The sequence below is a fragment of the Pimephales promelas genome, chromosome 10 (assembly GCF_988280905.1).
Source record: "Pimephales promelas chromosome 10, fPimPro1.hap1.1, whole genome shotgun sequence".
Lineage (NCBI taxonomy): Eukaryota > Metazoa > Chordata > Actinopteri > Cypriniformes > Leuciscidae > Pimephales > Pimephales promelas.
The window spans coordinates 29,281,925-29,298,577 of record NC_142778.1 but is presented as its reverse complement, the minus strand read 5'-3'; the positions used below and the strand labels follow the sequence as shown (position 1 = coordinate 29,298,577).

The following is a 16,653-nucleotide window of genomic DNA, read 5'->3' as shown; positions in this document are numbered from 1 at the left end:
AAATTAAATTATATATATAAATCTATATACAGTATATACATGAAAATATTTCTTAAATATATACAAGCATGTGTGTGTATTTATATATTTAAAATAATTATACACAGTGCACCCACATATATTATGTAAACACAAACTTTTATTTTGGATGCGATTAATCGCGATTAATCATTTGACAGCCCTAGTTAAAATATATCCAAGTAAAACAAAAAACAAAAACTGTTTTTACATTGTAATTATATGGCACAATATTACTGTTTTTAATTTATTATGGATCAAATAAATTCAGCTTTCCTGAGTATTTTAAGAGACCAATTGTTACCAACCCCAAACTAAAGTGTATCATATTTTTAATTCTTTAAATATCAATTCTTTTGGGTTAACAGAAATTGATAAAATGTTTAAAACCGTTTAATGTGTGCTACTGTGGTCAATTCACCTATTTACCCAAAATTCATTGAAAAAATGTTAACAAATATTGCAGTTTGGAGGATATAATTTGAACTAGGTGTCAGAAGAAACCAACAAAGAAAGAGATTTTTAACCCAAAACCTTATAGGTACCCCATGTGACAACTAGCCCCAGTCTCCCATACTGATCATTGGATGTACTTATTCTTTATATATATTCATTGTTAACAATAGCATAGTGGAAATGCTGTGAAGTACTTGTGAGGGTACTTAAAAGAAATGTTTTTTTCTTTCCTTTTTAAGTATTTGTTCTAAAGTCTTTGAACATTCTTGTGTTTTATGTTGCAATCCTTTGCAATGGCTGCCCGAGTTTCATGTTTTTGCTCTTGTGGTTCGGCAGCTGTGGAGAGCGCTGTCCCTCTGGAAGTCATGGCCCACAGTGCGAGCAGCGCTGCCCCTGTCAAAACGGAGGAACCTGCCATCACATCACTGGAGAATGCTCCTGCCCTGCTGGATGGACGGTAAGATGCTGCACTCAGAGGGACCAAAAGGGTGGAGAAGTGAGGGACAAAGAGAAAGTGACAGAGAGAATAAAAGATAGAAAAGAAACAGAGGGGAATAAAGATGAGGAGTTAGATGATAAGGAATGAGGGGCAGCGAGTGAAGGAGAATAAAAGGGCGAGATACTGAAGAGGTGAGTCACACTTAAAAGAAAGTAAGAAAGGAGAAGAGGGAGTAATTAGGAGTAAGGCAGGGTTAAGTGAATGGAGGGAAGGTGAAAGAGTATAAAAGGTAAATGAAGAAGGGGTGGAGGAGAATCTGAATGTGCACAATCCGAATTTGCACTAATCTGAGTCTCACAGAGCGGCTGAAGTTATTTAAGGAGCAAATCGTGTGAAGTCTCATTATTGCTCTTTTTGCATAATTTTAAATTCGTAAAGAGGACAAATCAAAAACACAAGTTTTCTATACATGTATATCCATGTCTACGTGCATACATTTTATGTATGATTGTTTATCTTTATGGATGATTCTATGTACTGTGTGTTCACTAAAAAATCATTTATTCCCTCATGTATTCCAAATCTCAATGACTCAAGAACTTTTATTTTGAAAGTTATATTTTAAGTTTAACAAATGTATTGGCTACTCGTTTCAAAAAATAAAAGCGAATGTCCTTTTCAAGCTTCAAAATGACAACTAAAAAAAACTACTATAACTATAAAGTTTTAATAATTGTTCTAATCCTATTAGAATATCAAAGGTCACACAACTACAACATTAATGACACATATGAATAATATTGTTTGAAACACTTTTCAGCTGATGAACAATAGAAACATTGACAGCCAGTCGGAATCCACCCGACTTTAAAGAGCTCAAGCATTTAAAGGCACAAATGACATAACCGCGGTGTGCCTATAATAAACAGAACATTATCTTGTGTTGGTGTGGACGCCAACATAGATATCATTATTATTAAATTTTCTTGATTTGAAAAGGGGAAGATTGTGAATAATAAGTGAATAATAATGACTAAGGCATTTCTCCTTGAAAGAAAGTCATATGGGTTTGAAGTGGGAGTAAATGATGACAGAATTGTAATTTTTTCTTTTAAATTAGTCTTCACTGGTCATTTTGAATTAGAGCCCGACCGATAAAGGATTTTGAAGGCCGATACCGATACAAATATTTTGGGGTTTTAAAATCTGATATTCCGATATATCGGCCGATATTTTTTTTATTATTAAATATTGTCGGATTTCACACACGTGTAAAAGAAAAGCTAAATTTTCTGCACAAGATACGTTTGATACTTTATCTCTATGTCTAAATGTTCACTCCTCGCAAGTATAACTTACATTTTACAATAACTAGAGATATGCTAGTTTATAAATACAGTAATCATTACTTTATTTAGGCAGAAAAAGTTCATTGTGGTTTCCAAGCTCATTCATTTTAACGTTAGCGGTCTTTCACTGATGATAGTGGCATTAGCTAGCTTTGTGGTTAGCTAGTCTATGATGAGCCATAATTTAGCAATAGATAACGTCATACTGCAAATTGTAAAACATACATTTTCAATATAACAGGCCAAGGAGAGATGATTGAAGCATGTTTCATCCGTTTTTATTTTATTTTTTAAATATTCATTTATCGGCCATTATAACTGCAAATACCGATATTTTGGAAAATGCCTAATATATCGGTCTGGCTCTATTTTGAATGGACTTGATATGATTCTCAAATGTGCATTTTCTGTGCTCTCTTACTCGACAGGGGTCTGTGTGTGCCCAGCCATGCCCATTTGGCAAATATGGGATCAATTGCAGCAAGGAATGCTCATGCCGCAACAGAGGACTGTGTGACCACATCACAGGACAGTGCCAGTGTATGGCTGGATACAGTGGCCACAGGTAAAAGAGATACCAAATTAGTGAAAATCATTTCTGATCTTATTTCTGTTATTATTCCTTTGTGTTATTAAAACCACCACAAAAGCAGTTTGTTTCCTAGCATGCACAATTTAGGTCTAAATAATTTATTAATTGTTTTTTTACTGCTCTGTGTTTGTATTCCCTGTGTCCACTGATCCCACTCTAAGATCCGCACTGGTCTGTTAAGTTTTTGCCCATTAATTACCAGTAATGGAGTTTTATAAGGATCCACCTTTATTTCACAGTGTCGTCCGCAGCAGCTTAGGGTTTATTGGCGCACTAAAGTGATTGTCTGCAGAATGAAAACACTTTTAGGACAGACAGTTCTTATCCTCTAATATTTAACAAAATTGCCCTCATTCATTTGGTCCGTGACAGGTGAATTAGCCCAGCAGGAATAATCTCAGATTGCATTAGTACCCCCTCCTCCCTTCTCACACCCGATGCAAACGACGCTGGTGTAATTTCAACATGAAACATACCTAGTCCGTTTTATAATTTAATTGAGCTATTTATCTGTCTCCTAACGACTTCTTTGGACACTCAAGATTGATGTTCTGCCAGGATTGTATATTGAAGATCTTGTGGAAGTCATTGTTCCTTAAGTCACTTTGCTATTCAACAGAGAGAATGAGCCTGGGTCTAATTGTATTCGCGGTAATTAATGACTGCAGTTTTAGTTTTCTGTCGCCCAGTAGGCAAAGCCAAGGGGCTGATGAACCTAAGAAGTTGCCCAGAGCATTGACCCTTGACCCTTAGATTAGAATAACTTTGTAGTCTACTAATTCTGCTTGTGTTATTCTGACGGGCTCCTTTTTCTTCCAGAGGTGCTCTGACTAACGAATAATGTGTACAAAACATTGGGCTTTTCTTCCCTCTGTAAAGTGTCGCAAATGTTCCCAGGTGCCAGGAAGAGTGTCCGGTCGGCACCTACGGACCCCAGTGCGCCCTCCACTGTGACTGTCAGAATGGGGCCAAGTGTTACCACATCAACGGAGCATGTTTGTGTGATACAGGATTCAAAGGGCCTCACTGCCAGGACAGGTTCTGTCCACCAGGCCTATACGGTCTCATCTGTGACAAATACTGCCCCTGTAACTCCACTAACACACTCAGGTGAGACACTCCACTGATAACCGATGAGCTGATGAGAAACAATCGACTAGTAATGCATATTTGTACCATAATGGTTATCAGCTGATTTTTTTTTTATTAATTTTTTTATTGGTACAGCCAATATTGGATGTTTCAGTTTTGGATGCCCTACAGTATTTTTACATTTAGATTACCTTTACCATTATCTAATGCTTACTTACAGTTAATGTTTTAAAACAGAATATTTTGATAACACTATTAAATCTTCAGCTAATCTCAAAATAAATATCTATTTTCATTTTGTATGTTGATGTTGTGTATGTAATATAGGGGTGTAACGATTCTCCAAATCCTCGATTGGATTACATTTTCGATTCTATCAATCAGGATGCTCTCTGTCTTACATGCGCTTCATGAGGCACACATGCAAGGTCTCTCTCTCTCTGCCGTGCGCGCAATACTGTTTGGAGCAGTTTTTTCTGTCTCGGCATGAACGCTCGCTCTTGCTCGCTCACTCTAGATTCTGGGAGATTTGAACTAATTTGCGTGCATCAGGGATCTATTAATATGCGGGAGACTCCCGGAACTTTCGCAAGACTTGGGATGCTGCAAACTGTGGCTTTTTTGAAGCGCAAACGTTGTCAACATAATTCAAAAAAACTTCCACACCTCCGACTTCAATGAAAGAGGAAGGGGGTTCAAGTTCTGTCGATGGGTCTCCAGCATTTGCAGTTGCCATGCTATCTTTTGAATGGCTAAGTAGCTAAGTTAGAGGAGGTTGACCATAGACTCGCAGCACTTCAACATGCGTGTTTTTTTCCGCTTGGCAAGTTGAACGCGTGGGGGCGTGGCATCGACGATTCCAGTTTTTAATTCGAAGTTCGAGATTGTGAATTCATTTCAATTTCAGATTTTAATTTCAAAATCGTGACACCCTTAATGTAATATTGTAATATTTGTAATTGTAAAAAAATGATGTAATATATCTAGTATTTAAATCAATTGTAGGTTGTTGTTGTTTTGTTTTTTTTACAAAATAGCAAAGAATTTAAATATCAGCTATAATTTTTGGCTTGAATTATGCGGTAAATTTATTTGTGCATGCCTACAATGCCCTTTATTTTCTTGCAAAGAACATTTTTGTTTTGTTTCCGTATCATTTGTCAGTGGCACATTTTTGCATTTCTTCTGTGCGATTTTAAAAAAGTTGGTCTATGTATACAATGCACAAGTATGGCTCAGGGAACACTATACTATATCATTAATTTGACTAAATTCCACATCTAAACAGCAAACTCACACTTAACACTTAAAGGGACAGTTCACCCAAACATTTAAATTATCATATAATTTACTCACCCTCGTTTACTCAATCTGTAAAGTTTCTTTCGTCCGTTGAACCCAAAAGGAGATATTAGACAGTTGACAGTAGCCATTGACTTCCATACTATTATTTTCCTACTATGGAAGTCAATGACTACCATAGAAGATCTTATTTTGTGTTCAACTGAAGAAAGAAACTCATAGGTTTGGAACAACTTGAGGGTGATTAAATGTTGACGAAATTTTTTTCACACAAACAATACATCTTTGTTGAGTCTCCTATGGTTAAACAGAGCCTTCAGTCCTACACTCATCACTTTTCCAGCCAACTCCTCTCGAGTTAACCTCTGTAGCCATGGGTGAGTAAAGAGCTCCATTTGAGTCCATTTGACTTCATTTGACTTGCAAGTAAAAATTTGAACACCTTTCAACAGTAGCATAGCACTTGCTCTTTATCGCGACCTGTGCTTCATTCATTATTTCTTAGCCTCGTTCCTGGCTAATGCAATGTTAATGCCTGGTATGGGTAGATTAAGCCCTGAGACACTGGGGCTCATTACTACATGAAGGAGAGAAAGGACATCCCATTTATCTGAGTGGAGCTCCCAGACACAAGGATGGATGAACTCAATGGGTTTTAGTTTTCAGATTTGGCTCCCTTGTTCTGGAAACCAAAGTGTTTCTGTTTAGATGCCGTATACACAGTGTATCTTCAGGCATATTTGGACCTAAATGTCTATCTGTCTTTCTCTTTTTCAGCTGCCACCCCCTGACAGGTGAATGCTCTTGTACAGCAGGATGGACAGGTCTATACTGCAATGAGACCTGTCCCCCAGGTTACTATGGAGAAGGATGTAGTGTGCCCTGCCAGTGTGCTAATGGAGCAGACTGCCACGGTCTCACTGGGGCCTGTATCTGTGCCCCAGGCTACACAGTGAGTCCATGTTTATCATTTATCATTGTCTACAGTCATTAAACACTAGTAAATCTTGCCATGCTGAAATATTGTCACCTGAAATTGACTGCTGAGCATTGACGATTACAGCTGCAAATGTTTTGAATTAAAGGATGGTCTTTTTTCAGTTTCCATTCCTATACGTCTGACATTAACATCACTCAAACCCCTCATTAGTAGAGTAAACACCAATATGTCTTGGACAATGGTTATAAACCGCCTACCAACCTGTCAATCAACCACTACACTGAATAAAATGATTTTAATTGTTGATTACATATGGCTTCAAATGAAAATACCTGTCTGATCTGATTCTTTTTGTAAAACGGATATATTTTTGTACATATATATATATATGATTGATTAATCTCAGTAAAGCCCTCCAATGAGAATCCTGAACAAATCATCTTAATAGTTAAGTTAAAATTAAACATTTTATTTTATATTGTGCTTTTAACGCCATACAGTAACATCATCAGTAAGTATAAGTTTATGTTCCAAAGATCAGTGACCCTCTCGTCAAAATCAGATACACATTTGAGACACAGGTGTAAACAGCAATGTGTCTTGGTTCACCATTAAGTCTAAATATGGCCATATATATGACATATGAAGGTGGCAAAATTCATAATTACATAATAAAGGTTTATGATTTTGGATTTTAAGTAAAAATTGGAAGCACCTCTCAGAGAACATTTCTAGTCAGCACTTTCCTTGATCTTTCTTTGAAAAGTTTGTGTGCCTTCATACTTAAAGCAGAAGTGTCAGCGAATACAGTTTATTGCTTTGAAAATGATCTCTATAGTGGTCTCTCTCTCTCACACACACACATAAACACATCACCTCCTGCTGGGAGGCTGGGAACAAGGTGTGAGAGTCTTTAAGTTCAGCAATGCTACTTTCACAATGCTCGTGTCTTATTAATCAGCAGGGTTACTCTAAACACAAAACCTTGTCAAACTCAGAAAGAAGCGCTAGAGACATGCACTCCAAAATAGAATGGGATTTCTAGACAAGATTTTATATGACATAAATAACTAAATGTTTTGTTATCCAGCTGGTCGCTCCGTTCCCTCTGATGAACAAAGGTGTTGCTAAAATGAAAGCAATAAGATGCAAGGAAAGAGCATGAAAAAAAAAAAAAACTACAGTTTCAAGTATAGTCCCCACCACTGAACTGATTTTACTCTTGCTGCATTCAGAAATAATGAAAATGTTGCAAAGCAGATAAAATAAAGACAGTGCCGCAGGTAAAGACTAGAACAGCGGGGATGATTAAGAAAGACTCAGTACCAGAGGCTGTAGCCAACTCCTGCCTTGGCCTGTTGCTGTGTCCTGTGGCAGTGCTACTACAGCGATTTGAACTAGCAGGCGGAGGCACAGACTGTATCTTCATTTTCACCACCTGCTCTTTGTGTTAGATTGGAGGGGCCTGCTGCCAGTTCTATTAAACACTGCTTGAGGAGCTTTGGCCAAGGCGTCTGACCGAGATGCAATAGAATTGGGAAACAATACTCTATTTCCGAGCCATTCCATTTGGACCTATAGAACAGCAAAGGTTGACATTTGAAATGCAGTCGGGTTGAAAATAAGAGGTAATGGCCACTGAAACTCTCATTCATAGAGTTCTGAGAGAGGGATATTTATAGGTGTGGGAAAGGAACATGTATGCTGGTGCTGGTGCTGCTGGTTCTGGAGAGAACGCAGGTGGGAAAACGAGGGAACAAATATGCTTGTAGAACTACGATGAAAGCACACATGCCATGCTCATATGTGCTTTCATGACACTTTACTTGAATGCATAGATGTACTGGTAGGAATTTTAATGCTTAAAGGAGTAGTTCACTTTTAAAAAAAACTTTTGCTGATAATTTACTCACCCTCATGTCATCCAAGATGTCCATGTCTTTCTTTCTTCAGTCGAAAAGGAATTAAGGTTTTTGATGAAAACATTCCAGGATTTTTCTCCATATAATGGGCTTCAATGGGAACCAAAGGGTTCAAGGTTCAAAAGACAGTGTCAGTGCAAACCGCAAACTGTTCAAAGACAATGAATAAGGGTATTATCAAGCGAAACGATCACTTAAAAACAGTTTAAGTTTTATAAGTTCAAATGGTCGCCTTGTCTGTTCTGTGATGCGAGTTTGTGACTCATCTGTTCGAACTCTGAGTTTATCAAAATGAACGAATCTTTTTTTCGTGTCATTTAGTTTATTCAACGAGCTAAATGAACGAGTTGACTCTGGAGAAGATTCGTTCATGAAAATGAAAAGAAATGAAAAGTCACAAATGCACATCACAGAGCTTATAAAACTTAAACTTTGTTATTTATTTATTAATTTTTTTATGAGTGATTGTTTCGCTTGGTAAGACCCTTATTCATCGTCTGGAATCGTTCAAAGCCCTTTGAACAGTTTGCGGTTTGCACTGACACTGTCTTTTGGACCTTGAACCCTTTGGTTCCCATTGAAGTCCATTATATGGAGAAAAATCCTAGAATGTTTTCATCAAACACCTTAATTTCTTTTTCGACTGAAGAAAGAATGACATGGTCATCTTGAATGACGTGGGGGTGAGTAAATTCTCAGCAAAAGTTTTTTTTTTTTTAAAGTGAACTACTCCTTTAAAATAATAGATGCTATACTGTATAAATAGATATTCAATGAATGACTTCTAGTGAAACTTTTGCTATTTAGCTTTTTGTCTAATTTATTTTATATTATATTATAGTGATGGAGTGTTGGCTACAGTATAAGCGCACAACAAAGATATATAATATTATTATTTTAATATAATAATTCAAACAATAAACAGAAGTATTAACAAAGAGAGAAAAAATCCACAAACTCACTGGCGTAAAAATGCTTGAGGACTACGACGGAAATAAGTCCTGGACTTTATTGTGTTTTTATCCTCAATTGTATTTGATGCTTTTTTGTTTCATGTGTATTTTGTCATGTTGCTATCCTGCATGATTTGAGAATTGTTCAAAAAGTATCTGCATAAGTTGGAGATGATTGTAATAAAGTGAGCGAGTGAGATAAATGATGACTGATTGAAAGAGAGGGGAGAAACAAAACCTATATATATAGAGAGAACGAGAGTTAGTCCCTCTTGGTGCCCATGATGTCCTGCGTCAAAAAGTAGGCCTATCTGTTTACATATGTATATTTATATATCCTAAAAATTATAATTTTTTCATATAATAAAATGAATCCCAGACTTTTGGACCCCACTGAATATTAAAATCTACCAATCAAAGTTTGAAGACATTTCTAGCTCTTTGATTGTACTACTTATTTATGCTAATAGATATGCATACAGTATGTCCTGCTTTTAGAGGAGTTTAGTCACCCAGTTGAATGAGTGCTCTCAGGCCTGTGTCAGTGTAATCTGGAGCATTCATGGGTCTCAATAAATCCCTGTGGTCATTTGTGAGCCAGAGGCTCTTTTACCTCCATTCACCAGTAAATTGCAGGTCTTCTGAAAAGTCGAACAAACTAACTTTCTCGCCCCATATTCGGCTGCCTGCACCGATAGTTTTAAGTCTTTTTTTCCCGCTGAACAGAACTGCCATTGTTAGCAGTCTGCTTGCTGTCACTTTTGAACGGAACAAAGATAACTGCACGTAGATTGATGAAAAATTAATCCACAGATGTAAGCTTTTCTTGTGGGGAGTGGATGGACGAGCGAAGCAGATGGAGAGGTAGAACATTTGAAATGGGGAATACAATGGGGGAATGTGGGAGAGAGAGCATACAAGAAAGAAAAGAGTGGGAGTCAGAGAAAATATTGGAGATGATTGTATCAAAGTGAGCGAGCGAGATAAATTATGACTGATTGAAAGAAAGGGGGAGAAACAAAACATATATAGAGAGTGAGAATCAGTCCGTCTTGGTGCCCATGACGTCCGTTGGTATATCTTATCTTGCCTTCCTCTTAGACCTAGTTCCAGATGATAATGAGAGAGCGGGTCCTTTGCTGCTCAATCCCCGGCACAGGGGAGACGGAGGCAAGAGGTGCACGGCACACTGCCATTACCCCACTAATTGGGAGTCTAAATCATTTTGTCAGCTGTCAGTCAGAGCCAGGGATGAGGCAAGAAGACACCGGTGATGACTGACGCTGGGATGCAGACGACTTCCCTGCTGAGCCTGGTAAAGCGCAGATTGTGCTGGTCTTGTTTGGCTAGGAAACAGGGTTTAAGAACACAGTGTCTGTCAGTCATCAGCAATGGTTTTCTGGGGGATGGATGGAGGTGCCGAGGGCCAGGGGCTGTCAGCTCATTAATGCAGCTGGGGAAAGCGGGCCTTTAGCGTTGAGCTCTGTGTGATAGCAACAAGGACACAAGGTACACACGGACTTCAGTTTTTCTGCTGTGCAAATGTGCTCTCTAACTTTCAACTCGCTTGAAAATGCATCTAACTCATATGCTGCCTTGTTGTAGAGAATGTTTTGCAGGAAATTTCCTGTTGAAAGTTTTATGGAATCCTCAGATGGGATTTAGTGTCACACTTCACAACACATTTCTCACGTTGCAGTGTTAAGTTACATAAGTACAGAATAATTCTAATAACTAGAATCTTACCTTTTCTATAAAAAAATGTATGCCTGCCTAGGTTGTTAGTGGTTGCCAGGGCATTGCTATGTATGTAGTCGTTGAAATCTTTTGGGTGGTTTTGCACATTTTTATCCATTTGTAGGGTTGTTCTGGGTGGTTGCCAAGGCATTGCTAGGGGTTTGCTAAGGTGGGTGCTGCACAATTTGGGCGTCATACATGTCTGGGACAAGTTAAAGGGATAGTTCACCCAAAAATGAAAATTCTGTCAGTATTTACTTACCCTCATGTTGTTCTAACCCCCTTAAGACCTTCGTTCATCTTCTGAACACAAATTAAGATATTTTTTGATGAAATCTGAGAGCTGGATCACTCCTCCATACTAGTCCATAAGCTTCTTGAGGGATTGAAACTTGGCAGCTTCGAAAAGTTATTAAAGACATCGTTAAAATAGTCCAAATGACTACAGTGGCTCAAACTTAATTTATCAAGCGACGAAAAAACAAGCTTAAATAATGCCTTTATTTCAACTTTTCATTTCCTTCTCTTTGGGCTTCTAGTCAGTTAAACGTCACACATAGACTGCGTGTGACGTACAACAACAGATCGCCCAGAGAGAAGGAAATTAATAGTTGAAATAAAGTAGTTAAGTGTTCTCGTCGCTTGATAAACTTAAGATTGAGCCACTGTAGTCACTTGGACTATTTTAACGATGTCTTTGAAACTTGCCGGCCTCGAAAAGTTATTAATCCCTCAAGAAGCCTATGGACTAATATGGAGGAGTGATCCAGGCGTTATTTATGTTTGTTTTTGCGCACAAAAAATGTTCTCGTCGCTTGATAAAGTTAAGATTGAGCCACTGTAGTCACTTGGACTATTTTAACAATGTCTTTAATAACTTTTCGAGGCCGGAAGGTTTCAATCCCTCAAGAAGCCTATGGACTTAGTATGGAGGAGTGATCCAGCTCTCAGATTTCATCAAAAATATCTTAATTCATGTTCCGAAGATGAACAAAGGTCTTACAGGGTTTGGAACAACATGAGGGTGAGTAAATACTGACAGAATTTTCATTTTTGGGTGAACTATCCCTTTATGAGCAATAGCGATTATTTGAAAATGTAATATGGACATTATAATGTGATTTATTTATTTGTATAAATGTATATTTTGTGTGTAGTTCAACAACTCTGCTGTGTGTGTTTTTCAGGGTGATGACTGTTCCCAAACCTGCCCGCCGGGACTATATGGTACTAACTGCACTTCCACTTGTTATTGCCACAACCAGGCGTCCTGCTTACCAATCGATGGCTCCTGCATCTGTAAAGAAGGTACGGCATAATGTGCTCTCCTTCTTCCTTTACAAAGAAATTAATAGTGAGAAAATCATGCAAGATTGTGGGTTTGCATCCAACCTGAAAACAAAACTATAGATTGACCTGTTCAAATAAATCCATATGCAATCAATATATGCAATCAAATAGTAAGGAAAAGTTGTGATCTTTACAATTGATTATTCTAGGACGAATTAATCATTTTCCAATCCCCTCTAAAACAGACGCCAATGTTTAGAGAATTAACCCTGTCTATAAATTGACATTCGGCATGCCTAGCAAGCCCATTATGCTCCAAACACTTTCTGGACACTACACATCAGACACTCCCAAAAAATAGTATATAATATACCCATCCGTTCTCCATATATCCATCTCTGTCATTATGGAAAAAAACTGGTGTTTCAGTATCAAAGGATCCAAAGTCCCTTTAGGTCACTTTCAAAGGATGCATAACAACTTAGCACTTACATACACATATGGCCTTTTTAGGCTGTAAAAGCATAAAAAATGTGGTGTGAATCCACAAGAGCCCTGTGAGCACTCAGCGTTTGGCTGACCGCAGCTAACCGTACCTGCGGGACGGCCCTCAGTTGTTGCATAAACATGGACTTGTCCGGAAAGGCTTGCACAAAAAGAATATTCGCTTAGGTCCCTTCAGTTTAGGAGGGAGCTCATTAGAGACAGTACCTTTAAAATCCTCATCCCATTCATAATGCAGAACCCCAGTGTGCTACACAACTTCTCTGCCTATCTCATTCTGCTCTCATGTTGACCTCAAACCATGCATATATTCCACTCATTGACTGCTTTGCCGTGTGAGCCGAGGGAGACGAGAATCCTCTGGCTTCTGACAAGATGTGACCTCACTTTGCCTGCTTCCCGCTCTACTAATTGAACTCTGTTATAAACCAGGGAAGGTTTATTTGGATAGAACTCAAAAAGAGAAAGTCTGTTTAATCAAATAAACAAGTGAAGGAACCAACGGTTGAGTTGACAAATAAATTAACAAATGTCTGTCCCTATAGGTTGGCAGGGTGTCGACTGCTCAATCCTGTGCTCCAGCGGGACGTGGGGTTTGAGCTGTAACCGGACTTGTTTGTGTGCCAATGGTGCAGCTTGTGACCCAATCAGTGGCTCCTGTACCTGTTCTTCGGGCTGGAGAGGGGACCGCTGCCAGCTATCCTGCCCCGTGAGTATCTTCCTGGGACTGGTTCCATTGTCTCTCTGCCAGAGGCTAGCAGCCATTTGGCCATTTGATTTATAAATATTTGTCATGACAGGGCAATTTAAGCTTAACAAGATGGTTTGTCTGTGTGGTTAAACAGGATGGCACATACGGGCTGGAGTGTCGCGAGCGTTGTGACTGTAACCACGCTGATGGATGTGATCCTGTGAGTGGATTCTGTCGCTGTCTGCCAGGATGGACAGGTGAGTGTGAGACCAGTGACATAATCACAGTGACATGTCAAAATAGGAAACCTGAATTGTTAAAAAAGGCTAGGTTGTTTCAACCCATTTTTTCATCAAATAAGTAATAAGTGACATGTGAAGGCCAAGTATGATAACCAATACTAATTCAACATTTGTCCTCTACAAATGCTGAGTTTACCATACTTGGCCTTCACATGTCACTTATTGCTTATTTGATGAAAAAATGGGTTGAAACAACCCAGCCTTTTTTTGAGTTTAGTATAAATATTTTAGTTTATAGATACGCTTTGAGGTTTGGGTTTGTTCCATGTAGATTAATTACCTGTATTTGGAGGTAAATGTGACCCTCTCTTCATGTAAAATAGATTTCATGGTGATTTTCAACATGTTCAAGTACTAAATATCAATAGCCTATTTTATATACAGTATCATGGCTGTTCTTATAGGAAATGCTTGTACCTTGTAATCTGGCTACCCAGAAATTACTTTACTTTCTGTATAGAGTTGCAGTTGTTACGCTGCACAAACACAGTCGGTGTGAAAGCACAGTGAGAGCCTGCTGTTTCAGTTACGCTACAGCGCTCTCTTCACAAGCTGTGTGAAACAGACAAGTCATACTACTGCTACTCATTATAAAAGTCATCTGGCAAAGATTTGAAGACATTGAGATGTCTCACGATACCACATTATGTCTCCATGAGGCAAATTTAATATATCAATAATTTTCCCCCAGAAACATCTGCTGTAGATTATTGTTATAATCAAGGGTTTATTGTTATATTCACCAAAATTTTGGAGGGACAGGGACACGTTTACTTACTGGCGTAGGATTTTTCTTCATCTCTGGTAATAGAGCAATCTGTTTATAAGTGAAGAGTTCAGATGCAAAAGCCTCTAAATGCCATTTGAAATTTTCTTCTTTAATGATGATTTTTAGCAATCTTGTATATTTAAGTTTAGTAATTTCACTTAAATAACAATTAATAGGTAATTATCATTGCCATTTAAGTGAAATCACTGAACTTAAATATACAAACTTGATAAAAATGATCATTCTAGAAGAAAATTTCAAATGGCATTTAGAGGCCTTTGCATCTGAACTCTTCACTTATAAACAGATTGCTCTATTACCAGAGATGAAGAAAAATCCTACGCCAGTAAGTAAACGTGTCCCTGTCACACTCTTCAAGTGTGTTCATTAATTAGTAGTCGTTAATATGGGTGCAAAGGATCACAGTTAAACCGAGATCCATACGGATCAGGCCCCACAGTTCGGCACGCATGTCATCATAGAGTGAAGATTTTTCAGTTGGATGTGTTTTTTCTTGCCAATTTATACATTCAAAGGATTTTAAATACGAAACAAGAGGCGAAAAAAGTTGTTATATGTGCACACAGCCGCACACATAGATAGCACCCACCTCGGCGAGTATTCACTCGGTTATGTCATTGAAGTTGAAAAAGGAAACGGATGTGTGTTAGCTCAGTATATTCGGTCCGTGTATTCGGTCTTAAAGTGACAGCAGCCTAATAGTCCTGCTGTTATCTGTGTCATTAATGTTAATATAAAATAAAAAAATACAGCTTGAACCTGTATTTAATTTCTATAGTGAGCAAATAGTGTCATAGTGAGGAGAGCAGTCAGGAAGAAAGTGATGACGGCAGCTCCTTAAAAATCAGACCAAAAGTGTTTATAATAATGGCTTTTCCAATAAATATCACAATATTAATCAATTTAATCTTTTAATGTAAACAAGAGACAATAAAATCAATGTTGTCTGTCTTTTTAATCCAGAAAATATTAATCCTTAAACTGCCTTCATCCAGGGGGAAATGCATGATATTTATTTCAATAATTATGAAAACATATGAAATCTCATTTTATTTCAATTGCAAAGCAATAGCACATTTTTATGTCAGCTCCTAAAGTAATTCTATATTATGTGTGTTTGTGTGTGTGCATTTTGTTCAGATTATTCTGCACAGGACCATCATGCCTTCAAAAGATGTAATCACAGGACACAGCCTGCAGGCAAATTAATATGAAATCTCTCAAAGCATGAAGTATTTATAATAACTGTTGCTGAACATGTTACCTAATTAGATTGCGCTGACCCAGAATGAAGCCGTCGTTCTGTGGCTTGCTTATACAGCTTTCACACTGCGTTTACACCTTCTGTTGCAGTGGTCTCAGCACTGCGTGTCCAATATCACTGAAGGGCTGTGTTGACGAGTTCTTTAACATAACAGTGGCATGTGAACATGTTATACAACAAGAGAAAATGAAACGGTTGAATTGGTAGATATGGCTTTGCCTGCAGGCCTTCCAAAACTCTCTCCGTTCAGGTCTCCAAATTCTGGCCATGTGGACTGGGAAATGATGTGGCTTTCATTATCTGCTAGAAAGAGCCAGCTACGCTGAAATCTCATGCTCTGTATCCTGCCCAGGTCTCCGCCATCTGCCAGGCCTAATGGAGTCACCAGGGTGCAAATAGGCCTCCGAGACGTCGAGCATCTGAACACAGAGACTATGCAGAGCAGTGATTTATGGAAGCTATTGAGAGAGACAGAGCTAGACACACAGGTCTAAGACTTTAAGAGAGAGACTGAGCAAGAAATTGCAACAGAACATATGATAAGGAATCTCACACGGAGTCATAAATGGGGTTTTGAGTCCCCAGTCTCCCCAGTCTCAAACAACCATTTATTTAAAATTGCAGAGCATTACTAATTCTTAAATATAATGAAATATAATTAAATAGTAAAAAATAGTAAATATAATTTTTTAAGCTTCTCTCTGCTGTGAAATATTGATTGGTTAAATATTAAACTTGCAAGCTCTATTAATGTTTAACTTGTTATTATGATTTGGTTATTTTCATTAAATAGTCAAATAGAATGATCCATTAAAATGATTGTTACGAATCCTCAACCATTAATCTCAAACTTGAAAGGTCATAGAAATTGGCTGAAAAATTATAATCACAAAATCATTTACATAGAAGTCTCAAAGTTACAGAAGCAGAAAAAATATTCCTGTTTAATTCTAAGCATCAGAAAGAGGGTAACAATGGTTGTGGGAAAATGAAGAAAAAACGCATTATAATA

General features: G+C 37.9%; 1 protein-coding gene across 3 annotated transcripts in view; it reads left to right on the top strand.

The window, feature by feature from the left end:
- Positions 1-16,653, top strand: part of megf11 (multiple EGF-like-domains 11) — a 114,956-nt gene that overhangs the window by 73,868 nt on the left and 24,435 nt on the right. For all 3 annotated transcript variants that reach the window (XM_089116426.1, XM_089116427.1, XM_089116424.1), the window contains exons 8-14: positions 811-931; positions 2,691-2,827; positions 3,752-3,964; positions 6,026-6,200; positions 11,988-12,108; positions 13,140-13,303; positions 13,440-13,542. In XM_089116426.1, coding sequence (XP_088972552.1) covers positions 811-931; positions 2,691-2,827; positions 3,752-3,964; positions 6,026-6,200; positions 11,988-12,108; positions 13,140-13,303; positions 13,440-13,542 — 1,034 coding nt within the window. The remainder of the gene's footprint in view (positions 1-810; positions 932-2,690; positions 2,828-3,751; positions 3,965-6,025; positions 6,201-11,987; positions 12,109-13,139; positions 13,304-13,439; positions 13,543-16,653) is intronic.